Source organism: Rhipicephalus microplus, chromosome X, assembly GCF_043290135.1.
Source record: "Rhipicephalus microplus isolate Deutch F79 chromosome X, USDA_Rmic, whole genome shotgun sequence".
Taxonomy (NCBI): Eukaryota; Metazoa; Arthropoda; class Arachnida; order Ixodida; family Ixodidae; genus Rhipicephalus; species Rhipicephalus microplus.
In genome coordinates, this window is record NC_134710.1 from 430868161 (window position 1) to 430894334 (window position 26174).

Consider the following 26174-nt stretch of genomic DNA (forward strand, 5'->3'; position numbering starts at 1 on the left):
AAATCAATAACAATAATGTGCTGTCTGCGACACAAGTTAACAAGTTTCTCCTAAGTACATATTGGACTGATCTTCCTGAATGCCACCTCCTTTGATTTCGAATGTTTGATTATCCTCGCAGAATTGGACATTTATACGCTTGTTCAACAATTGATGCACTTTCTTGCCGAGACGTACAAGGACACACAAAACTCCCGTAAGCGAAAACGATGCAGCTGACCGCATCGTTTCCTCCGCCACTGGGTAAGCAATGCTGTTCGCGCTATTTATAGAGGCTCTGATGACAGAAAAACGTGCCGCAGTAGACGTGGTACCAGAATAGCGTCACTGGACGCATAGATTTCGCGAACTAAAGGCAAGGATGCCCATTAATTTGACACCAGACCATCGATTTCCTCTCGGTCTACCAAAGAAACACTCTGTCGACAGGCAAGGATGCACATTAATTTTACACCAGACCACCGATTTCCTCTCGGTCTACCAATGAAACACTCTGTTGACGTTGCGATGCTCTCGCTTTAGCAGATTTACCACACGGTGTTCGGCGAATGCTCTTAACATGGCACAATGCGATGTAGGACGTACACATGTGCTCACATGTACTGTACAATAATTTGGATAGTTGTGGGATCAAAATACTCTCCAAACCGAAGGGCTAACCCGCTGCACCCTCGAGCACATAACAAACTATCAACCTATTTTTTTAATAATACTTATAGACCAAAAATAATTAATTTGGTTGTTAAATTGAGCAATATATACTAGTATTACAAAAATATTATACAAAACAAACATTTTTGTACAATGCGTTAAACTTAGCTTATGCTTAATAAAAACACGTTACACATTTGTTTATTAACATTTTTGTGAGTTTATTGCGTTTTAAAGTAATAATTTGCACATTTGAATAGCTTTACGTTAACTTTTTTTTAAAGTACGTCACTTTTGTGCGTGCAGAAGTCACTTCTGCGTGGAGATAACTGCTGCGCCGCGCGGTGCAGAAGACGCTGCCATTTCTTATCAGTAGTGGCAAGATAAGAGGAGGTAAACTTTTGTAAAGCAATTGTTGATCTTCATATTGGTTTCATTTTCTTTTATAAAGAACTGCGAGATAATTTGGACTAAAATTCCGTTGCCGTGAGCAACCACAGAACACCTAGGGCAACCGGGTTTTGGGTGGTGACTCGTTTTCGGGTGGATTAGCGAATGCGGCTGGCCTCTTTTAATTTTCGGCTAAGCAACAGCTAACAGCGGCGAATCAATGTGCCTACGACCCGTCGCTACTGCGACTGATCGCAGTTGAAGTGGGGCGCGTGCGATTGTTTTAGTGGGCGCGAGCTAGCTGCCCTCCAACCCGATGGAGGTAGCAACAGTCTTCCTTCACTACTTGCTGCTGGCGGCAGTGTTTCATCGGATGACAGTGAACCCATCCTAGCTACGGTATGCGCATCGGCGGGTCTAATACTCTACGAATCAACTCCTTCGTGCAAGTTCCTACCGATTTCTTCAAACATCGTTGTCGTTTATCTATTTTTTTTTTGTCGTGGCCAGCGTTTCATGATTTTTGGCAGTGCCGGTGAAAGAAAAGACCGAAGTTCAAGGTTGCAAGGGCCCCGCTAGTGCTGATGAGACTCTCGTTTCATTTTTTACCGCTTATGGCAAAGATCACGTAAAGCCTCTATGGCCAGGCATCTCGTGCTTTAATGCGTTTCGGGAGTGGTCGGCCGCGAAAGCTTACGTGAGACTCGCGCTACGGAAGGGATATTCGTTTAGGTGGTGGCGTCTTTGTCCTCCCCCTGGTGTTCTTTTCAGTGGGTGGCGCTGTTCGAAGCCCTTCTCACGTGTGCCGAACGCGAGCCCCGGTTCGAAACAGGCGCGTGGTGCACGCAGCTCTTGGCAGGTGCTTCAGCCGTCACTTGGAATACGACCATGGTGACCAGTGACGTGATCGAGGTGTGCATCGAGACGCTGCAGGGTACTGCCTTTGAGCTGCTTGTCTCGCCTGCAGACACCGTGGTCTCGATCAAGTGCCGGATATCGAGGTTAGAAGGTGAGCCGACAACCAGCGATATCGCCTTTCTTTTTTCTCCCTGAATTTGGTGTTCGAACTGCGTCGCATTCAGTGTGCCTCGATGCGGCGCCGTTCTCGAACACGCCCAGCCAGTATGTGCGATTGACAACGCGAGCTGCGGCCGATTGGCCAAAATTTCTCAACTTTGTTGTTTTTCTTCTTCTCATATTCATTGAAGTCATGCGTAATTTCGCGTAAGCAGTGTTGGGTTCCTTAGTGTCTTGTCAGTAGCGCGACACAGCGTCTTGAAGCGGGTGACGGGGGGAAACCCGAGCCGGCATTGGGGCGTCGGAACCAGGAAAGGGCTCTAGAGATGGCGGAACAGCCTGCATTGAAAGCGGGATGTTTTTGTTTCGTGATACCTTTCATTCTCGTGCGCTCGCGCGCCGGAAAAGCAGAAGCTGGTGCGCGATCGTAAATGAAACCACTGAAAGCTTGTGAAGCGGTTTCCCATGAAAGGAGGTTGAGGCCTTGGGCGGAATCATCGGCAAATTGCGTTAGCGAACTACTTTGCATGGTACTGTGGCATAAAACATGTAGTAGTTAGTTTATAAATATGGATATGGACAGGGTAGAGCAGTGTTTAGTCCGTGCCACGTAAGCAGCTGCAAGGTAACGTCGCCGTGGGTCGGCGACTGCGTGATGTCGAAAAGAATTATTGTCCACTGCTGCGTCAGTGGCATGTTTATGCGTGTCGCCAGTGCCCCTTATTCGGAAAAATCGCAGGCTTTAGACCCGTTCCTGACATCGGATGGGTGCCACGCGCGTCACGATCGTCCACCTCGAAGCTTCTGTACTGTCCGTGTTATTTCGGTTGCGTTTCTTCTCGTTTTCCTCGTGGCCAAAAGAACACGCGCAGTGAATGGTGGTTGTCTGGTTTTATGTTTCTTTTGCTTGGAACGTGTAGTGCAGGCCCATTCACGCCGGTGGGTCGCAGTGGTCGCGCGTTTGTCGCTTTGCTCTAAAAGCGGCTTGTGTGAGGTCGCGCTGTCGGATTTTTCAGACGCGCGACTCGGGTCCATGCGTTCGCAGCGTGGACAGCGACTTGACAAAGCCAACAGTGGTTCTACCCAGACAACACAAATACCTCAGGACGTCCTCAGTATGCCTCCATGAGGACAATATGACATCCTCAGAATGTCCTTGTAAGGTACTATAATGGCACTTATCCGGCCCTCTTGTCCATACACATAACAAGCTGAGCACATCCTCAAAACACTTCAGGACTTTTTCAGTATCTTTTTCAGAACAACGATTGCGCGGCTGGCTATAGGCTGTGATACTACTTTGGATTTACTTATTTTCATAGATCAAAAGAAGAACGCCTGCAAGGTCTAGTGTATGTATACTGTATCAAGCAACAGAGAGGTAACAGTGCTGGACTATTGCAGTAAAACAAACAAAGCTTTTTAACTGAACTTTATTTATTTAACAGTAATTAGTCGCAACTGACAGCTTCGTCTGGCATTCCAGTCCGCGTATAGTCAAAGCAGTCAACACAGCTCAGTCAACCATGTTTATAATGTTCCTCAAAAGTTGGACACAGTGTCCTCGTCACCACGTGTATCGTGCCCAATCCACTCACTAGTGTTAGAGGTTCCGTTCTGACAGCATACCAAAACACTGGACCTAGGCATTGATTTGACTTGCCCAAGGTTGGGCCATGTGTCAGACAGTAAAGTCTATTCCTTCACCTTGAATTGTGCTGCTTCGAAGCACAGTGCACCTTGATCGGCTGGTTTTCTTGTCTGCTTCGAAGAACAACTCGCTGCGGTTGGCTGGTTACAATACATTCATGATCAGTCAACGTTGAGCAACCCAGTGCACCCATAACACGGCAATTGACTTGCCGTCGTCGCCTACGATTTACAGTCTCACACATATCTCACTTTTAACCATGCACACAAACAAGAAAGGGCACGAACCTTTACAAGTTCACTGCACCTTCTCAGACAGCACCCGTCTTTGCGCTCTGTTCTCGTCTTTTCTATCCCCTCCCGTTGTTTGCGCTGTTAAGCACTTTCTTTGTCTACTATGGAGGAACACCAAGGAAAGGGGCCATTCCTGCGATCCATATTTGTAAGCTTAAAGAAGAGGCTCATTCTATGCCCAGAAAGAAGCAAATGTAGGCTGTAGTTGGTGCTGCCTTAGGGCTGATTGTTTTTTAATGGAACCTGTGCAAATGTTCATTCAAATTGTCCTCGTAATGTCAGTTTTATTTGTGACACTTTACTATGGTTATGACCTGTCGCATTTTACCACCTCTGAACTTTCAAATATCTTTCGTTTTCATTTTTTTAATAGTTCGGTTTTCTTACCACAGCTTTTGGTTTTGTTTACTTGGAGATATTAGTGTACCTTGGCACCAAAGCCCAGGAGGTGGTCGTTGTGCTACATAACGTCGTGGTGATTGAACCCAACATGTTGTAATAGTTGTCCAGCCTTGCATGATTGCCTCTGATGCTGCTGTTTGGTGTGAGGACTGGTCTAGCAGCATTAGAGGCAACCGAGCGAGCCTAACGAAGTGAGTGCCTTACTATTGGGCTACTATGCGATTCCTGATGCGCTGTAACTTCGCGGGAAATAAACGTAAAAGCTGTAGTAAAAGGAAAAGCTACCATAGCAATTTAGAATGGCCTGTAATTTAGTCATATTTTTTTGGCAATATTGAAAACCTGGACTTCTAATATATATGAAATCTTTTTAGGGCTTATGACATTAGGCTGCATGCGATTTAAGCATTGAAACACCTGAAGCAGGGAAACTGGCATTTCTTCTGCTTTGCCCATTTTTGTTTTTCTCTTTTCACTGAATTGAAGTACGAGTAGGAATGTGTTTGTCAATTTCTACGCAATACGGAGGTTTTGTTGCGATGGCTGCAAAGCTTTTACTATTTGAGAAAAGAAAATATAAATTTCACGAAGCTTGGTGTATATTCTTCATTGTGATGCTTGTAATCCATTTCATATTCTTGGTAATTCGCACTTCTTTTAGAGTGTTGCTTCTGTCTGGATGAGGGTTTTTCTTGCCGACTCCTTTGCTCAGCGCTTTATTTCAGTGCATGTCAACTTGTTTTGACCCTGTGCTTGGCAAACATGATGCATGGCTTCCTGTTTGAGAGTCACGGTTCAAAGGATGCCACCATTTCTGAAACAAAATGTCTTTCTTGTTTAATTTGTTTTTCTTGTTTACTGAAGGTCTGTTTTTAATTTCTTCGATATGAGAAAGCAGCAGACAGTGGTAGTGTTCCTCTGAGATAATAGGGGACTTGTCAGCACTTGGCAGCCATTCTCAGTCTTATCTTGTGATGAACTTGGGTAATTGACGTGTGTACGTGCAATTGCACTGGTCTCTTTTCTCCCGCACCTCGTACCACTGTTTCGCATTATACTAGGTGACAGCAACACATTGCTTTGCCAGAGTAATTTTAATCAGTTTTATACGGAAGCTTAGTTTTATATGGGAGCCAGCTGCTTGTTCGGAAAGAAAAAAATTTGTTCCAGGTCATAGCTATTAAACTGCATTTCGTATGAGCAACAGTGCATTCCTGTCGATTTTGGGAACTAGAATTCTAGAAGTTCCGGTCTTGCCTTCCAGTATGCAGTCTGTTATTGTACCTGTTGGTGGGGTTTTTCCTTAAATCGATTGGTTCTCTTCATTAAGTGTGTGTGCTCCTAGCGCATTTTTTTTTACTTGAGCTGCAGCACTTTTTTTTTTTTTTTTTCAGTGCAAGTTTCTGATCTTCATGCATTTGAAGGTTGACCTTGTAGCTACTTTGCGAGGGCAGGGTTTTAATTTAAGCAGAATGCATCATCTTGGTGCTTTACATGTGAATCTCTTAGAGAGCTGGAAACCCACGAAAAAGCTTCGAAAAGATGACCTTGACTTAAAGGCTCAACTGAAATTTTTGGTTGCATTCACGCAGCCAACTTTCGTGACTGGATTAGTAAAAGATTAATGCGAGTCAAAATAGCAGTATAGTTGTTCAATTTCTTGTGTTCTCTCTACACTAAAACTGACTTCGTGCCAAAGGGTGCATTTCACCAGCATTTGGTAGCCTTGGGTAGATTCAAATAGTCGTCAATCCAAGTTTTGGGTTTCTGTCAGCTTTTTCGTTTTCCATATAATAAATAATGGTTACTGAAATTCGGCACATTCCTGTGGTAAATTTTGCCGCTTCTCCAAAATGTTTTGCATGCTTGCTCCAAAGCTTGCTGGCTCTGCATTTGCGCTACTTTTGGCCGAGAAGTATTCGTTAATCGATGATTCTTGAGTGCTCGTACATCCATCTTGAATAAATAAGGAGCTTATCTGGCATGACTTCCTTTGAAAGTAGAAAAGCAAATTCGAAACTAGCTGTATTAGTGAATTGAACTGCTACAAAACAGTCATTTGTAAAATGAGAGCCTGCTACTTGACAAGCCATAAAAAGAAAAACTCCAAACTGAAATGTTGGGGGTAGCACTGTTTTTAAAGCTCCCACACTACCTCGCTTTGATGCGATAAATTTTAATGGTGCCCTTTGGGGGCCTGGTCAATTGATAAGTGAACTGGCATTCCATTATGGTTTCAGTCCACATTAATCCACAGCAGTCATTGCAGTTTCAGCAACTTTGGTCTAACCTAGCTAACATGGTAGCGTTAAGGAGCTTGTAAGAGAATCTGGGGTTAGCATTTGGGACATTGTTATCTGTGAGCGAAAAAAAGGCTGGTGGATGCAAACAGTAAAAATTGCTATTTGGGACAGAATTGGCGCATTCTAGGTAGTAGTCACATATTCTACCACAGAGCGATGCTAGTGCTTCAGACTGCTTTAGAAGGCTCTATGAAAGCATCATGTTGGTGAGGAGTGATCTGAACAGATATAACATTTAATGGCAGAAGTGTAAAATTTGCATTACCAGAAGCATCATAAGAATTGCATAACGACTGGGTTTAATGCTGCCCACCTGTAACAAAGGGCTCAGCCATAAGTCATGAGTCTCAGCATCAACAAAATGTGTAGCTATGAAGGTGTGTGTATGGCCTTAAGGGTTTGTAGGGGGTAGTTTGCAACATACTTGAAGTAGGTGCACTAAGAGAGTGTACTGTAGCCAAAGTCACATGCGCAGACATTCATTTTTATGCAGCGTGGCTGAGCTGTCCACCTGGAAACAAAGCATAGCTAGTGAATTATAAGGTAGTGCATTCCACTCTTAAAAGCAAAGTTTGAGATTTCTCCCAGTTTGTTTTACTTAGTGATGTAAATTAAGAGAGTACTTGGAAATAAGTACAAAGTTGCATGAAACTATGACATGCTTATTGCTTTTAAAGGGCCACTCATCAGGTCTGACAATTTTGAGCTGACAAGCTTAATGCGTAGACGAGGCATTCATGATCACGTCTGCCAAAATTTGCAACGGTACGCGCAGTGGAAATGGGTCAAATTTAAAAGATGAATGCTGCTCCCCCTCCCTTCTGCCGGCGCGCACCCAGAGAATGAGGGCATGACGTGCGCGTATGAATCGCCCTACGTACACGGCAATGCAGTGACGTTGGTCCTCTTCGTAGACGACTCTGCTCTGACGTTGCAAACAGTGGCACGTAACATTGCGAAAATTATTTAAAGCTGCGTGCTTAGTTTATGTAATTTGTTGCTTGAAGAGATTAATAAAGTTTTAGATAAATAATGATATGCAATAAGGGAATGTGAACATCTTTTTTTCCATTTTCTCCCGTGAATTGCAACGAGATGCGGGGCAAATGTGTTGGCGTTTCGCATGCGTTCGTGTATCCACAATCAGCGCAATGAGCAGACGACCGCCGTGGAACGCTCCTATGCGTTTGCGCACTCAATGTGCTCATCTATTCTACCACGTCTAAGCCAGCGTTTCCAAACCATCCCGCAGAAACAGGCAGAAGACAACCAAATAACGCTGGTCAACAAATAAACGTCGCTCGCGTGCTCGGGGGTTAGACTTGTTTGGGCACATCATGCGCACTTGACCTCTTGGTCGGATGCCTGAGAGGTTAGGGAAGAGGTTCGGCTTGCGGAGGCTACGTGGAGGAGCGGCAAGGGTTTCAAGCTTGCCTCCTCTCATCCTCGTTTTGCACCACTTAAAAAAACCCGTTTTTTCTGCTCGTGTTGAACCGATTTAAAACGTTTTTGTGGCAAAATGTTCCTCATCGGACACCCAACAACTTCCACTGTCTAACTAAAATTTGGTATGGGGCCTATGAGTGGCCCTTTAATGTATGGCATTCAGTTAGTGCACACGCAATGCCTAATCTGTGACTTGATGGTATATTTCGGGACTAGGTTCAGGGCATACATGACTGTGCCTTCGAATGGTTTGAGTGGCAAGTTGGTCTTGTTGGTACATTATTATGGTACACTGCAGCACGGAAAACACGCAGCAGATGGAAACACAAATGACTCCGAGCGCCGATATAGTTGTCATCATTGTTTGGTTTTTCGTCCGTTGCGTTATTTTCTGCGCTGTGATGCACCAGTCTTCGAATGACATTCGGGGAGTGCACGAGCGTGGGCCTGCACAACGCTGCATTGCATGTGTGCAGCCTCAGGATCACACAGCCGTTCCCTGTGTGCCAAATGGTGTTGAAGTGCTGGCGGGGGTTCTGTAGACATTCGATGTACACAAGCTGGCGTGCTCCTGCCTCTATATTAAGACTGGTGCACATGAAGGACCAGCTTAAGAAAGCGAAGTTCTCAGGGGTTCATAGATTTTCCACTGGAGACTGACTGTTTACTAGATCGGGGAGAGCAGAAATGTCAAAAGACTGCGTGAATGACATCTCATAGAAAAACACTGTGTCCAACACACTTACTAAACACAAGGCTACGTTTAATTTATTGATCCCTAATAAAGAATCTGGTGATCACATCAATATCGGAAATCTATTCTTATCCAGATTACAAAAAAACCTGCTTTCAATAGGAATGATTGTAGTTTTCCACCAGCGTACAGACCGCAGGTGTCTAGGCCACGTATTAAAACGGACATAAGGCTGAGCTGCCAGACCATTGTTATGTGAACACGTATGGGAGCCAAAACATTTTTCATGTTTCAATGTTTAAAACCTTTTATTTTAGTCAGGATTTTTAAAGCTTGTCATCATGCCACTTTTCGACCAGACGATTTGTCAAACCATTGACTTCAGGCTTGTTTTAGGAATATTAGTTTCAGCAGAGATTCAGTTCTGGTAAGAGTTCGTTTTCGTCCAAGTTTGGTTTTTCATCTTAATGTATGAGTGGGGTTTAACTTTTTAGTTACCACGTAAAAATGGTTGTTTTTCATATGTCTCGGGAGGATTGTTTTTGCCTGTTTGAAACGTATACTCCTGTGCGCATTGCAGCATACCAACTTTGCACAATGAAACGCTTTTTCCAAAAAAATATATGTTGTCGAACTGCAAAAAATATTTAAATATTAATAAAAATGTGAAAAATGTGGAATTTTAGGTTGCCAGCTGGTGAACAGTGGAATAAAAAAACTATGTATACGCAAAAAATATTCCAAACAGGAAATTTAGAATAAAAATTTTGTAAATAAATGACACAAAAACAGTGTAAAAATAATGAATGTTATACAAATTGTATCTCTTCACGTAGACAAAAAAAAAAAAAATCAGAACCATGGTTCTGCTTCGTTGCTTGTGCCATGCGATGAAGCATTGCATAGTTTGTCGTGAGACCCAAGTGTACTCGTACACTTTTCTCAGTAATTTTTTTTGTCTTGCGATAATAGTCTCCAGGCTATGCAATATAAAAGGATACCCATGATTTCAATGATTCCTCTATATATGAGGTTAATGAACTTCACTATTTCATATGGCGTCACCTCTTTCCATAAGCCACCTCACTCCGCATAGGTTGGCATTTCAATATATGCGTTCAAGCATATTTCTTAGCATTTTTGCGAATATCGTATTAAAAAGTACCATCGTGCGCAGTTCGAAAACGTTTTGCACTGCTTCGTAGTCAGGGCTAAGATCTGCTCCAGGGGCCTTCTTGTCGTTAGAGAAGCTCTGCAGCCAGCGCCAGCACACCGTGCCCCAGCGTAGTGTGGACCTCGCATGTAACCAGAGTAGTTGTAAGATTGTGCACAAAGGTCAGAAGCTGTACGCACTTGTGGCGGAGGAGACAACTTGAGGATGTAAAAAAAAAAAAAAACCATGAACGGCTGTGGGTGTTTCAGGCTGACACAAAAGATCGTCGCCATAAAACTTGAAGTGGAGGTGCTGTCATGCCCGAACTCTAAGCTTGTCCTCACTCAATTCAGGTGTGGTTGCAAGACAGTATCGAGTAGCGCTGGTGCGCACATGTGCGCGTGACGATGAGGTGATAGGAGCTAATAGTGACACCAGATGCGACCCTTTGTCTGTTATAACAATGCAAGCAAAACCAAATCTGCTGAAAACTACTAGAGAAGGCCATCTAGAGACTTTAAACACTTGGCGGACCTTCTCAAACATTTTTTGTAAAACAAATTTTTCCCGACTCCGATGAACAGCTCTCTGATGAATATCTAGAATAAATTTCTGGCAATTGATACTGCTCAGCATAGTCAAATTGCGAAGCTGACACTTTAATTCGATATGTGGCTTTCAAAGGTTCTTATCGTTACAGAACTTTGATGTTCCTGCAGCAGAATCACGAGGGGCACACACTTCTGTCAAGTTTGCCAGCACTTTTTCAACAATACACGCACATTGGTTCGTGCAAAGTTGTGTCAAAAATCACTATGTTGCCAAAAGTGGCGAATTCAAATTAATTCTGAAATTCGAGTGGCTAGACTAAATACTAGAAAGTGCTCGATGCATGAGAAACAAGTTTCATAACATGCCAAAATTTATGATTTAGAAGCTTTGATCAACGCTCATAGATTTGAATGGTCATGGTAACGAAAGAGTTAATGTCCTAAAACCATCATATGATTATGAAAGACGCCGTAGTGGAGGGCTCTAGCAATTTTGACCACCTAGGGTGCTTTAACGTGCACAGAAATTTGAACACATGGGCCTACAGCATTTTCGCGTCCAAAAATGCAGCCGCCGCTGCCGGGATTCGTGGGTCAATACCAGAGTGCCTTAGCCAGTAGACCACTGTAGCGGGGCTCTCCTTGCTGTAGTGTTATACAGCTTTTGTGATTTTGGAATTTTAACTAGGCTAGTGGGAAAACTCTATCTAGCAAGCCTAGAAGTAGATAAAACTGGTGCAAGAATTTCTGGGCAGCCTCATCATCCGTATTTTGCTTTCTCTTATATTTTTACTTAAAGGAGTACTGACACGATTGTGAGAAGTCACGAGAGGGACGTTCACCGTTTATGCAGTGTTTACATTCTCCCCACTCCAGAGTCTGGCTACATATAGAAAATATTTCGCTTCGGTTTTAATGTTTTCAGCTCTGAGCATTTGAAAGCCAGTCGCACCACAGTGGACATTATCGTGATAAGTTAACACAGTTTCACTAAATTTGTGAACTCTGCCTGCAGTTAAATAGCAAAAATTGCTGTCAGAGTCGCTGGAGACTATTTACTTATAGTTTATGTGCACCATGAGCAGATGGCAAATCTGCCACTTGTACTCGCGAATAGCTGTCTCCCTTTGACATCATGATGCCATGGCACGTCGCTGAGAAGCTGCCTCCTCATTATTGAAACCGGCAGTTTTTTTTAAAGTAGCGGTTTTAAAGAATTACCAGGCCTGCGTGAAGTACGCAGCACAGTTGCAGCGAAAGCTCGAAGAGGGGCCTTTCTGGAACCAGTTTTAAACACTCTTTAGGTAACTGCTACAAAGCCCACTTGCATGGTACCTACTATGGTGTAAGTCATATTGTTGTGTAGTAGGAAGGCATTCACTGTGCCATTCTTTGTCAGGGGTGGAACAGCTCTGACAATTGCGCCAACTTGATTCAAATCCCCATTTTTGCGCCGAGCTGCGCCAAAACCATGAAATTTGCTGAAATTGTGCCATGCTGTGTCAAAATGCCTGACTAGCCTCAAAATTTTCTCGACTGTGCGAATTTCAGCGAGAAATAGAGGCCACGTAGGTCACCTTCCGTTTGCATCATCAATCAATCCAAGTGCGCAAACCCTAACCCTAAACCGCAGTGTCAGATATCTCCATAGGTCAGGGCACTCACGCGACGCTATCGACCAGCTAAAGTAACAAAGCCGCACCCCCATTAGTCTGCTGACCACAGTGGATACCTACTGGTGGGACGATGCAACTTCTAGGCAAAAATATGTTACCATCACCACCAATGCTTCGCGGGAAATATGAACTTCCTAGTTGGCAAAGGTGGCCATCACATGTTATCAGTTGGAGCTGAAAGCGCATACCGCGTTTTCTGCGCGCGAGCAGTGTCGACGTGCGGCAAACAGTGGCGTTGCCGGCGACCACATTTGGTCGCCATAGCTGAGACACACAAAACTTTTTATGTTGTTGTGTTAGCTGGATCGTCCCGGCGATACATGTTTGGTGCGTTCGCCGGATCGACAAGCGTGTGCCGTTGTTACTTTATCTGATAGAACTCATCTTGCATGTGAGCTGAGAAGTTGCGGCCTTAACTCCAAAAAAAAAAAAAAAAAAGAAGAGGGAGATATTCCATGGCCTTGCTCCAACCCGTGCAGAATGCTGCGTAAGTCACCTTCGCCACAGTACGCCAGTGTCGTACAAAAAAGCGTATTGTGATTTAGAAGGGGCTTTTAGTTCGTTTTGTTCATTTACTCTTGTGCGTATATGGCGCATAACTATCAGTACTGGTATAAGTGCTGACATCTGAAAATGCTACAAGCAAGCATTTGGAGCAGTGTGAGACATTGCTGGCACCTTGGAAAAAATGTGTGCTTTTTCTCTCCCCCCCCCCCCCCCCCCACCCGCTACTCTTCAGTTTCACTAATCCCCTGATTTTCAATGTCGCCACCTTGGCGAATTCACATTTAAAATCGGAGTCTGTCTGTCAAAGTATTTTAAAGATGCGGAGAATGCTAATGGGGATTTATCATTTTTTGCTCAGTGAGGTGGTTGAAAATACCACTTTCATTGAAGTAGCAGTGCTCATGTTTACTTTGCACGATTCATGTGATGTTGAATGGTTTGTACATACTTGTTTTTTTTTTTCTAAATGTAAGCCTTCTCTTTTTACACTGCTCCGAATTTGGTCTTTCATGATAAAAAATGGATGTGTTTTTCCGGAACGCTAACCTGCTCCAAATTTGCATTTTAGTGCTCGAACAGTAAACTTTCACTGCTCCAAAAATTGCTCCATATTCTATTTGGCCTGTTGCACCGCTGTTCGTTATTTTTTTTGGAGAAGTGTGGCAACAAGTTTTGCATAATTTTTTTATGCTGTGGCTGATGACGACGAAGAATTATGCCTGAGGCTTTTGTTATGGGTTTGTGCATTCGACGGCCTACTCCTTACGCATTTCATATTGTGTAAAGCCTGGCTGTTCTTTTTTTCTTCTATAATGCTTTATTACTAATAATAACGCGATTCCTTTCCCGACATGAATTATGCCTAGGGTCAGTTTGCAGGGGAGTTTGAAGCACTGAGGTGGTGGTGTGTTTGAATACTAGGTTGGCACACAGGGATCCCAGGTTTGAATCTCATCGTAGTGTTTGGTCTTTCTTGTTTACTTGGTTTTTTCTTATTTCATGCGATAGTGGTTACGGGAACCGGTGGCAGCGGTGCCAAAAATGGCCCTTATTGTGATTTCATAACAGCTTTCGCTGTAAAATATGCAAGTTGAAGGCGCGCAATACTCTTTCCAACGTTCTCGACCCCAGTGCTCCTATGTAAAGCAACAATCCCAAATCATTGAGAATTCCCGTCGGTGCTCCTTTAAGCTTGCTCTCGTAATAGTAGTAGTTTTCTTGACATTGTAAAAGGGGCAAGTTTCTCGTGCCCGTTTGATCTTCTCGTTAAGTATCTCTCTAAAGTGGTGCCATGGCAGGTTAATCAGAATCGCACCTTACTGTGTTCTCTGCAGGCATTCCGGTGTCTCAGCAGCACCTGATTTGGAAGAGCCAAGAGCTACCCGATGACTGCTCTCTCCAGGAGTGCAACATCACTGATGGAGCCACCATCAAGCTGGTGCTGGCTATGCGAGGAGGGCCTGTCAATATCCGTAAAGGTTTGTTGCCTTTTTTAGGTGAAGTTACTTCATCTGCTAAAATGTAGCTAAGCGGAAGAGAGGAGTGCAGAAGCAATGCACAAGGACTTGGTTAATTTCTCACTCATAGGAATCTTTATGTCACGAAAGTAAAACGTGATCTTACAAAAGTAGCTGTATGTCTGCCGTACATTGAAATAAGCAAGCTTGCACAATGTGTATTTGTGGTTGGGAGCTATAGCACTGTTTATTGGATATATGCTCATGTTGACGCTTGGAGGTACTACATTTTTATCTCGACGACTGACGTCCCTGATCAGTGTTTAAATCTCAACCATTGTAGTGGCTCTAGCAGTCAAGGATGAGAGACAGTAGGATAGGGCATGTTGGTATAACATATATAGCGCTCTGTCTCGTCTTCTCTATCCTTTCCTGTCGTTTGCGCTGTTAAGTACTCTTTATCAAGGATAAGAGCGCAATCACAAAAAGCGGTGTGACAGCCAGAAAAGCAACATTGATTGAATGCAGAAATTGGGCTTATGTTGCGAGCCCGGGGCGTGTAAGTTATTAAAAACCACGGCCTGACTAGAGGGAAACGTGACATGCCTTGTGTGCCACCTGCAGGCTGGCTAGGTGCAAGTCAACGCTTTTGCTTCTTTTTCTGCCCCTTGTCTTGTTGGGGGATGTTAATAGAAGACCTAGCCCAGTCTCGTACCCTTTCTGCAACTTAACCCACGTGTTGAGTTTATTTTGAGTTTGTTGTATGTAGTGTTTTATTAAATAATAATAATTTGATACTGTATTGTTTTGATTGAGCACTCCTGGTATATTTTTGCAAGCTTGACTGAGAATAAAAAGTGGAGGCCAGCTTAAGCTAATGCATCTTTATGAGCACTGGCATTGCAATGGCACATCACTGAGCTTGTGATCAATAACTGTTGCTACTCCGAAATTGAGAGCAGCAGTACGAAGTTAAAAACAAAACTGTGATGACATTGCTTTTGCCTTTAGTTAGAGTTGTGGTTGTCAAGTGGCACCTGTGTTACCTTTTGCCTTTCAGTTTGGTTATAGTGATTGTCAGGAGCAAACGTAAGCACATAAATGCGCCGATTTGTTCATTTACATTTTTTGTCTTTATTACTATACATTGCTTTTTCAGTGTAACAATGTAGCAGAATTTGCATGCTTGCTACGTTTTTTTGGGTTGTAGGTGCTGAATTGTTATGTTGTAACATCTCGTAGCTGTCCTAACTGGGGGAGGCCACCACTCTGCTGCTTGCGATAAAAGGTCACCACACTGCAGCAGTACGGGGTGCTGAATTTTTCATATTACTCACTACTGTATTATAATGGCAGTTCACTATTACTAGCCAATACCACCCAAAGTGAAAAGTAAATGTGTACATGGGCCTGGTTGTGTAGGCTTCAGTCTACAGCAGCATAAAGTTATTTCACCAGACAATTACTGGCAGTTGCGTGCCAGCAGATTTCGACTGTGTTGTCATCAAATGATCAGTTATAATATGCTTGTTGGAGTGAAACATGTGGAAAAATCTTTTAAAGAAACTTTCATCAGTTCATTGTAACAATGTTTGAGAGAAGGTGAAGCATAACCTTTCTCTACAAAAGTTGTTGCTCCCCTTGTTTGCGTGGGGGGCAGATCAGTCGTTTGATGTCAATCTGCTGCTTTGTACGGGCAGAGTGTGTGTGTTGTTTGACGTGTCTGTATGCTCCTTCGGACTAACCAAATACTCTTTGCTGCAATCTCTTTTGCAGCTCGTTTCATTTTTGTGGAGTGTTCTGTGACAAGTGTGTATTGTGGCGACCGCCATATTTTTTCCTAAGTTGTTACCGTGTGCAGTGCTGGGGCAGGATGTTTTGTTTTTTATTTATCCTAGCTCTGTAGGTGTCATTCAGTTCGGCCAGCGACTTGGGGTGGCTTGGGGTATAAAATAGTTTCATTTTATTGTCCTGTGCACACAGCGTACCTGGAGGAGCGGTCAACTCTACAGGATGTGGCCAAATATCTGGATACCACAGGGTAGGTGTATGCTTCTCATTTTGAACACCAGCATATGAAATGAGAGCTTCTGCTTCTTTTTGCCCCGATAAGCAGAGCTAGTTGGGCGAGTTAACATGTTGAAACAAACGTGGAGTGCGGCTCATAGAAAGGGCCAAGGAAGAAACGGGCAACACGAGTGACTCAAACCTGAGAAATATACCTTTTTACTCGCATAACAGGTGCATTTATGTTCGAAAATCTGGTGCCAAGTTTGGATTGTGCCTAGTATGCGGGGTAAAATTTCCGAAATTATCATTCCAGACTACAGCATAGATCGTTAATAACTTAAGTCACCGAAGTCAGGATATCTGCACTATTGGCTGCGAGATCGTGCAGAGTCACCGCCTGGCGGCAAATTGAAGGGGCGAAGTGTGGATCGCTCCGTGCGTCGTCTGCTAGCCACGTTCCTTTTCTATGTGCACATATGTCACGCACGTTCTCAAAGTGTGGTTTGTCCGATCATGTCAGCGCGAGTGCAACTGTTTTTACGTATGCCTGAAATCACGTGCGAAAGCGTTTGGTCTTGCTCGGCTGTTAATGCATTGTAATACGATTGGCGAGTCCAACTATCCAGAGTGCTGTTTATTGTCGTCGTATCCTCCATTCCCCAGAATACTTTCAGAGTGGGGGTCCTTTTCTGTTTCAAGCACATTGCAAAATGCCCTTGACATCCTCCCAAACATGTGGACTAATAAATGGTGTGTGAATGCAGCGTTTTATAGCGACTCTGTTTTAAAAAAAAAAGCTCTAGGTCATGCACTTGCGCGCTATTGGTAAGTGTACAACTACGGCACTGTTGTTTATCAATCATGTGAGGAGCCTTAGTTGTGTTTATGTAACCGTGGTACCACTACATAGAAATATTACTATCGCATAACTACGGCACTGTAGTTTCTTGATCATGCGAGGAGCCTTAGTTGTGTTTATCTGGCCGTGGTACCACTTTATAGAAGTATTACTATCCCATAATCTGTGACACTTTGGTACTTGAACTCTACTTGGAACAGAGTTACCGTGCGCAACTATGTGCTAAGATTTAAGAACGCGTTAAACAGCCCATATGTTCAAAGTTAAGTTGGCATGCCTTATATATAATGTCGTATGATTTCACTTTCATCTTTTTTACATTGTCTTCAGCGTTTGTGGGGCATTCTGAGTGACCGAAGGAAGGCAGTGGTCATTTTTTTGTCTGAAAAAAAAAAGCAAAAAAAAACATGCTTATCCCATTAACCAGGCCTTTGTTGTGACACTGCCATGCACGTAATAATCCATCGATGAAAGCTTTCTGCTGAATTCATATTTATATTATAAGATTTTAATATAAGATTACTGGTGCAAGAGCATGAGCGTACACATAGTAAATGCAGTGTAGCGCAAAGCACATCAGCCCCTAAGCTTTCCTGACTAGACTTATCGACTTACCCACATTTCGTGGTGAGCGGAATGAGAGAAAAAAAAAAATTGTGCGTATAAGGTGCAAATGGTGGTACTGAACATAGGCATATCTCCTGGTGAAGGGGGGGTAAGGGGGCACTGCTATCCCCCCACTAAGAAAAGTAAGGGGGGCTGAGTCCCCCACTTTCGGCAGTGGCCATTGTAGGCTGCCCCCTGAGAAATTTTCATACAGCGCAGCTGTCACATTATATATAATGACGTTTTGTAAGATGCTTTTCCTAGACTTTTGCAGATAGGATTTTTTTTCGTGTCTCTTGCGATTGTGCACTGTAAGCTTTCTACGTTGCAGGCTGCTTATGCAATGCTTTCGCGCCTTGCGCTTGAACGTTGCAGAGAAAGCTACCACTCAGCTGGGGCTCTAGCACGTTGAACCACTCTGTCGTGCCTTTATTGTGGTTTGCCGGACCTGAAGTTTACAGAGCAGTAGATGTAGGAAACGCTGAATTGACTTCTTCCTGCCTAAAAAAAAAATTATGTATTTCTTAGCAAACAAATTCAATCGCTGCTGCTTATATCCCAGTTGCCGTGAGTCGACGAGGGCGTATAGAAGTGTGTTTGAGGGGGCCGAGTCAGAAGAATTAAAAATAGTTCGCATTGTCGTCTCCACTTTACCAGTCTCGCCTGTATAACTTAAATGATGTTAGCTTGAAAAAATCACGATGGCTTGCAACAATGTGGTACATAAGGCATTCGACTGGAGCACAGAAGGAAGCTCAGCTTAGAGGCTTGCCCCGCAATTTGATCAATCGGTCTGAGCAGGAAGATGGTTAGAGTACACACTTTTCGGGACCAAGAAGACTGCCCACCTGTGAATGCTCTCATCTGTTTCTGGTAATGTTTACTTCTCCCTATCTGGAAATAGTTCAGAGAGCTGTCCAAGGGCATAAATGGCTCAACATTGTTGTATTACTGAATATATTTATTAAATGCACTGGAATCCATGTTGCCAACTGCTATAGAAGCTGCCGCCAAACTGATAGATGGGCATCTTTTTTTTTTAATTACACTTCACAGGAGATACTGTTCGTCAGTGCTGAAAAAGATCACCACAGTAATGCACTGCTTATTGTGCACACGTAATTTTAACGCAACAAGCTTTCACAGATTTGTGACGTCGCGTAGTACGCAGGCAATTTTACGGAACGCAAACTTTGTCATTAAGGAAGAAACATCTAAGTGAGTTGGTGGCAAAAGAACAAGAAAGCAGAAACTAACGCAAAATTGGCACAAACTATCAGCTCAGAATTTAAAGAAAACTAAAATAGATATGTCTGGTAAGATGAATGCAAAAAGCCATGAGCAAACAAAGATGATTTGAATGGCACGCTTCTGAGAAGTCCAAATTTATGGCAAGTAGTGTGACCGCGGATTTTGCGATGAAAGAATCAACTGCTTTGTAAATGCGATACGCTTTTTTTTTGTAATTACCCCATCCATGTAGCCATAGGAGGTCCCCCTGTCAGTTTCTCTGAAACTTTGGGACCTCCTGCTGTAATAACGCTAACCATGTAACAGCTGAACTATTTAATAAACTTGACTTGACTTGACTTGACTTCAATTTCACACACTACTTTAACCCTTCATCGTAGATTGCAATGCTGTGTCAGCAGACAAGGATGCACAGCCGTATTCTCCACAGTGCAGAACTTGGGACATGGCTATTCATTTAGAGAAGCTAGGGTGTACTTGAATACTTTAACAGGAGATTAATGCTCGGAACGGCCACAGCACCATTGTACAAAAAGCTGCTTGAGGTGCCTTGACTGGTAGTCTGCAATGTGTAATGGTTTTAAGAGTTGTGCGCAGCTCCATCAAAGTAGTGGAGAGGGAGACTGCCTGCTAAGACCTGGGTTCGAATTGCAACTGTAGATGTTGAGTTCGAAATTTTTAGTGAAACTTCTTATTTTTTTCATATTTGTTTTCTTTGTTTCTTAAAATTACTTTCAGTTAGTACATGGAGCTACAAAAACAAACTTGAAATATGAAGTAAAATTTCAGAACTTTGACATTTAACTTATATGTAATGCCCAATCCAGGGCCCTTAAGGGACAATAAATGATGATGATTTGAAGTGCCACGGCACGGCCTTCAATCAAAACGTTAAGCATGGCCTCTGGGATTTCTCGTATACGCAAAGATTTTGGAGTTGCACTTTACGTTTGTCTTGCACGCCTTGCTCACTTTTGCCTTGCTCATGTTCTTCGATCGTCTTCATTGCTAAGTAACGTAGGCACAAAGAAATATATAAAAACATCGAAAATGAGGAAGCAAGCGCGAAACAAGAAGAGGTAGGCAATAAGTAGGAAGAAAAATAAAAGCAAGAGAAATAGAGAGCGGAAGAAATAACAGAAATAGATAAATAACTAGAGAGAAAAAATGGAAAGGAGAAAAAAAAGAAATGGAGGACAAAAGAAACGAAGGTTATAATCCACACTTTTTTCAGGCTTGAGGTTGTATACCTTGTCCTTTTTTTTTTTTTGCATAAGAACATCGCAAAAGCCCCAATTTTCGCCATTTGTGGCTTCGTTCACAATATGAATATGGCTCAACACCCCTGTGTGCCAATCCGAAGTGTCATCTGATCCAATACCTTGTTACGTACTGACAAGACTATTGTGGGTGGTGACCGCGGCTCTCTGAAAGTGCGTACTATTTTTGGCTCTCCCCGAATTACATTTTCCCACCTTTGCGTCATACATTTAGAGTGCGTCACGCTCAGAACCCTCCGAGGAATGTATTAACCGGATTGTGGCCAAATTTCACTAAATCAATGAGAGTTTTCGTGCCATAAATACGCTGGCCGGGCCAGAGAATATACGTTCGGACTCTCCAATTTTCCGAAGTAACAAGTGTCCAATGAACAAGCTTTTACTATATTAGCGAACTCTTACAGTTAAAAATTAGTACACTGCTTATTATTAAAAGTCCTCCGAAATAGTCAGCTTTGTGAACTACATGATTTGTGTAGACAGCGAAATACAAGGTGATGGAGAAGTAAAACATTCGCCGTAGGCATCCTATTTACAATGCTGAAATGAGACTCCAGTTTGCACAAAAAATGGTCAGTCTAAAAAGAGCTTAAATATGGAAGGCCTTGAGGAAGCATTTTGGCAGCTTTTCTAATTTGCATTGGGGGATCGAAACACTGATAACACCACTACATTTACAATTCATTTAGATAATAACAGCTTACTTTTTGTCAAAATATTAAACAGAAACTTGGCAACTACAGCTAATGTGAACCAAATTGGTATAATTTGTGTGAAATAAAACCACCTCAAATGCCGTGCCAAAACTTAGGTGGTATTGTTTTGTCTTGAATCGACTTGTATAGGGCTAAATATAACTTGGATGGCAAATGCGCATACAGCGGAGACTCTCAACTCTGGGGTTTATTGAGCACAATAATAAGGTGGACGCATATGCGATCCGGTTATGTATATCCCTCCGATATATGGCCACATATTTATTAGACGAAGTGGAAGGTGCGCCAATGGGAAATTATAAAGGTGTGACAGAAAATACGAACGTAATGACTGATTATCAAACCTGGCAGCACACTGGACAAAGCATCAATTCAAGCTACAGTTTCATAATTGTTCCGACAACCCAGTTATAGAAAGCTAGTGCTCAACTCTTTTGAATGATTTTATTCATAAACAACTTATCAACTATAAATATTGCTCTGCTTGTATGAAGGAGTGAGGGCTGGTCTATATACGGCTGATGTAGTGATGAAATGTAGCCCCCCCTACTCCCGAAGAAGTTGGTACGCCACTGGTACTGAACCAATCGGACAGTGGGTTTTGTACGATCTTCCCCTTTTTTTGTAGTATGCAGGTGACAAAGATATAAATAAGTAGTTCAGTCACTCTACAGCAGTGGGTAGCAGGTGAAACACAAGCTAACTACGTACAAACAACACAGCAAAGGCAAGATTTAGTGCAAAAGCATGGAGAGTCACTCAGGGCGAGCATCATTATGAAAGGCACAATGCCCTTTACTCGTGGGTAATGGCAATGTTGCATAGGCTTGGTGCATCGATTAAGTAGATAAGAGCGTATATATTACCAGTAAACTGTAAATGCATTTTATCTACTGGCAATCGGCTCGGACCACACGCAACGAAGCGCCGCTGCGTGTATTTGTATACACGCCGCTGACCGCCTATCTACACTTTCATGGGGGACAGTGCTGCCACCTATAGCCCGATCTCGCCCCGAATTGTTGAAACAACCTTCTTCATAAGCTACGCTACCACAAAACCTGTTGAGCATGCAGTTTTCTTCGATGCGGTGTGCTTACAAGCATTCAATTTCTACAATATTAACATCGAAAGACCCACTTTCTCGACAAAATCAACGCAGGGGGGGGGGGAGAGGAGACTCGGAAGGAATACCATTGCGTAAATTCGCCAATTATGCTTCGGGCCACCTAGATTATGTGCATTATCATGACCGAAATTTTGTGCACTGAACGGTAGCGAGTGTTCATTTCACGGCCTTGCAACCCATGTCCAAAGACATTGCAATTGAAGCATGGACCGTCATTGAGTGTTACAAGCGCCACCTATGCCTTCTTTTCTTCAAGTAAAGCCACTGCAAAGAGTAACGTTGATTCTGTATAAAATCGCCTCAGACCTCTACCGAAAAGCAACAAATGCTGATTACTCTACTGTTCGGCATTTTGTCGCGGGAAGTTTGTATAAGACAATATGAAGATTGTGGAGAAGCACTGATCTAAGAGCAGCGCGTGATGCAATGTTGAAGCTCGAGGTCGAGAAATCAACGGTAACAAAAGTCCGCTGAGCTTGTGCAAGCGTGCGTAGTGGCATCTAAGGCGAAAGCTCGCGTAAGGAAAGCTGGATGAGGTAGCAAATGTGATAACGTCGACTCTTTTCCTGATGGGAAACTCCAGTGCAGTTATGAGAACGCGATAGCATGTTGCAAGCGGAGCGCATGTTGCCGGAGCCACGCCGGTGCCGGTGCAAAGGTCATTCTGATGCTCAGGCAAATCTCTTCTTCCTTACTCAACGAGCCAGCGCAGCACTGCCGCGGGCTTTTAAATGCAGAGCATTTCCTAGTCGCACCATGTAACTCGTTATCGACGTCCACACCCCCACTGCGCATGCTTGTCTCCCCTCCCTCTCACCCCTTTCATCCCTTCTTCCTCCCCCTCAATCGCATGACTTTACGCTTTGCTTGACTCGAGTAGATGCGATGGAAGCAACAGATGGTAACAGTACCTTGAACCAGTACTGGGGCACAAACCAAGATCATCGTCCCACCACTCATTCAACGCAACGTTACCTCACCCTTACCGTCTTCAGCATCAACAACAGCAAGCAACGCAGAAGACAAGGCTGCGAAGAGACGAGCATATGACGCTGAACGCAAGCGTTTTAAACGAGCTGTGGATCCTTCACTCGGGGAACGAGAAGCAGCTGCGACGGCAACGTCGTGCTGCGGATTCCAAACTTCGTGCACGAGAAGCAGTCGTCAACGAGAGGCGGCTCTGGAAGTTGCTCGTGAACCCGAGCGTGCTGCGAAAGGGGCGGGGCGAGCCAAGCAGTTTGCACAGCCGGCCGCTCGTTGCAAACACGACTTCGAAGACCACAGCTTCGAACACAGCTGTAAGGTGTGTGACCAACTGTGGTTCGACAATGACCTTACGCTGGTTGGAAGCATCAAGAACAAAGCGAAGCAGACCAATTCGCTCTTTGGAATAAGTGTGGCAATGTTGACTTGAAGGGTGGCTGGATCGACGTCGCGTATGATCACGCTTACGTCGACCGTGCAGTGAACAGCGTGTACGTGCGTTTGCAAAAATCGACATACGTAAAAACGATCGGTTAGTCGACTACATGTGCGCTCAACACAGGCTGTACTGCGTGTCCAACAACGTCAACAACGGCAACCAGTCTACCACCATCCACGGCAATTGCATCGGCCTCGTCTTCACCAGTTACGCAAACGCGCGACCACTCCTCAAAGACTCCTTGACAGTGCTCTTTAGCGACCACTAAGCAGTCATGCTCTCCGTCAAATAGGACAACGGCAATACACACTTTAGCTTTACACTCCTTGCCTTTGCTTCTCCTTCATTCAATAAATAAGAATAATAAAGACGAAATAACAATTAAGCATTCCCAAACCATACCCAATTACGCAACATTCATGAGATACCCCCACCACTCTGCAATGCATTTACTCGAATTCCCCCCGTGGGAAGATGCGGGCGGATTTAAAAAAAATTTCGTCGTTCCTGTTAAGCAAGAGGGTGTCGAATAGCAACTGTGCAAATACGGTACAGAACTACTGATCACGGCCAAGTTCGGAGTACGCCTATTATGCGGGGAAAAAAAAAAGAAACCTGGTTTCTCAAGACCAAATTGGGGTGCGCCTATTATGCGAGTGCGCCTATTGTGTGAGTACATACGGTATTGCATGCTAACACTGACATAATTGTGCTAGAAAGATTGTAGCTACACTTTGTGGCAGTGTCAGAATAAGGTTGTCTTTTCCATTATTTGTCATTTTACATTATTTGTCAGTGAGCGGATTTGGCCGATTGTTATATGTACTATTCTAAAGCTGGCTACATGGTTTGTAGAGAATATGTGGAGAACTGGTTCGCTTGTGGTAGCAGCAGTGATGATCATTCTCAGCATTGGGAATATAAACAGCGTTGGTAAAACGTTGAATTTTGCAGGAAGTGTTACACTTTAGTGGGGCTTTGTCTCACACTACATTTGTGACCATGTTAGGGAGGAAGTGAGCCTGTGTGCCCCTCGCCTTCGAGCGGTGCGGCTTGTGGTGATGCGCGATGGAGAGAGGGTCCACCTGTACACGGTACTGGACACAACAGTCAAGACTCCTTCGGGGCTGCTCAGGTGAATACTGCATGCTGCTACTCTTGATGACTCGGCCAATAATGCCTGCTCTTACCAGTGCTTCGAGTTGTGAGCGTTTTCCTGGTATTTAAAGCTTAACTATTCTTTAGGGTGCATTGTATTGCATATTTATGAGCCTGCTAGGAAGTCAATGAAGTGCTGCCAGGTGTTGTCTTGGAGCTGTTCACCCTGTTGAGAACAAAAAAGATACTGCATTTTCATAGATAAAAAAGATGCAAAAGTGTGAAGCTGCATGGCTGAGAAAAAAAAAAAAATCTTTGTCAGGCACACTTTGTTGAGCCTACCAAAAGATTTGTAGTAATTTGCGGTTGGAGGGCAATTTAATCAGCTCTAAGAACTTGATTATAAGCCTAATGGCTAGATTTCAAGTTTCTCTTTAATGAATCTTTGTGTGTACCTTGTGGGTGTCTGGTGAACTTTCTGCAAGTGATGATGCAATGAGAGATACCTGTATTGTAATTGTCATTTATGGAAGTCAAGTGTAGTGTTTGCAGTGAGTGACAACATACGGGATGGTCCATTGTTGAGGGAAACACGGGTATGCGTGGCAGATTCTCGCTGCCACCATCAGCAAGCGGCTGGTGTGAGCTTTGCACGGGTGCAATCAGCAGCATGCGCGGTGCTCTTTCATCGTGTGAATTATTGGCTTTGCAAAAATTCACACCTGTGGGTCGCCTCAGAGAATGAACCATGATGCTCAGATTTTGAGCTGGCAACTTTACTTCTACATTTGTATAGATAATTTATAAACCGTGTAATAATGAGAGACCCTGCCATGATCCAGCAGTGGCTTCTGTTATGGTACTTACCAACAGCCTGTGCTGCAGAGTCCAAAGACCCTTTTCAAGCAATCTTAGACACCAGGTGGTCGAAATTTCCAGAGCCCTACACTACGGCATCTTTCATAATCATATGGTGGTGTTGGGACGTTAAACTCCACATATCAATCAAATCAAGCAATCTTGGAAGGCCCCCCCACAGGCATGTGAAGCACCATGGGAAAAATGTGTATTTCATGCTAGCCGGCTATTTGGTTGCCCGCTGTTCGTTGGCGTTGTGAAAGAATAGAAATAATAGAACGTGTTACCCCCTTTTTCCCTATTTATAAATTGTAAGTATGTACTACTTATATCTGAATGAACCTGTATTTATCTCTAGGCATGAGGTGGGATAGTAGTGACACAGCGAATATGTAGGCACCGCCGAACAGATTTATATCAAATGTACCTATTAAGTGGCATGCGTGTCATCATGTGCCGATGCTGTTGATACAGAATATCGTAAGCATTGCTAGCTGGCACATCGAATTTATGTTTTGTCAACTTCCGATTTTTTGGACATGCTTCAAAATTTGCATACAAGAACTTCTGAAAATTTGGACATGAATACTCTTCAACTTCTGATTTTCTGGCTGTCTGGTCAAATCTCTTGACCACTGCATGATTAAAGCCCCCCCCCCCCCCCTCTCCGCATCTATAGTCTTTCGCGAGTGTGTTTGCTTGTGACCATAGCAGTGTTTGGCTTTGAAAGTTGTACTTTGGAAAAGCAAGGTA

At 43.6% G+C, this 26174-nt stretch overlaps 1 protein-coding gene across 5 annotated transcripts in view; it reads left to right on the top strand.

Annotated features, from left to right (window-relative positions):
- Positions 1-953: 953 nt before the first annotated feature.
- LOC119160918 (AN1-type zinc finger protein 4) overlaps positions 954-26174 on the top strand; it is an 84689-nt gene continuing 59468 nt past the window's right edge. For 4 of the 5 annotated variants that reach the window (XM_075880444.1, XM_075880447.1, XM_037413190.2 and 1 more), the window contains exons 1-4: positions 1612-2050; positions 14069-14212; positions 16175-16232; positions 24475-24600. In XM_075880444.1, coding sequence (XP_075736559.1) covers positions 1930-2050; positions 14069-14212; positions 16175-16232; positions 24475-24600 — 449 coding nt within the window. In that variant the 5' untranslated portion in view covers positions 1612-1929. Of the gene's footprint in view, positions 1045-1611; positions 2051-14068; positions 14213-16174; positions 16233-24474; positions 24601-26174 lie in introns of those variants that run through there. The other variant, XM_075880445.1, reaches the window with a different exon arrangement.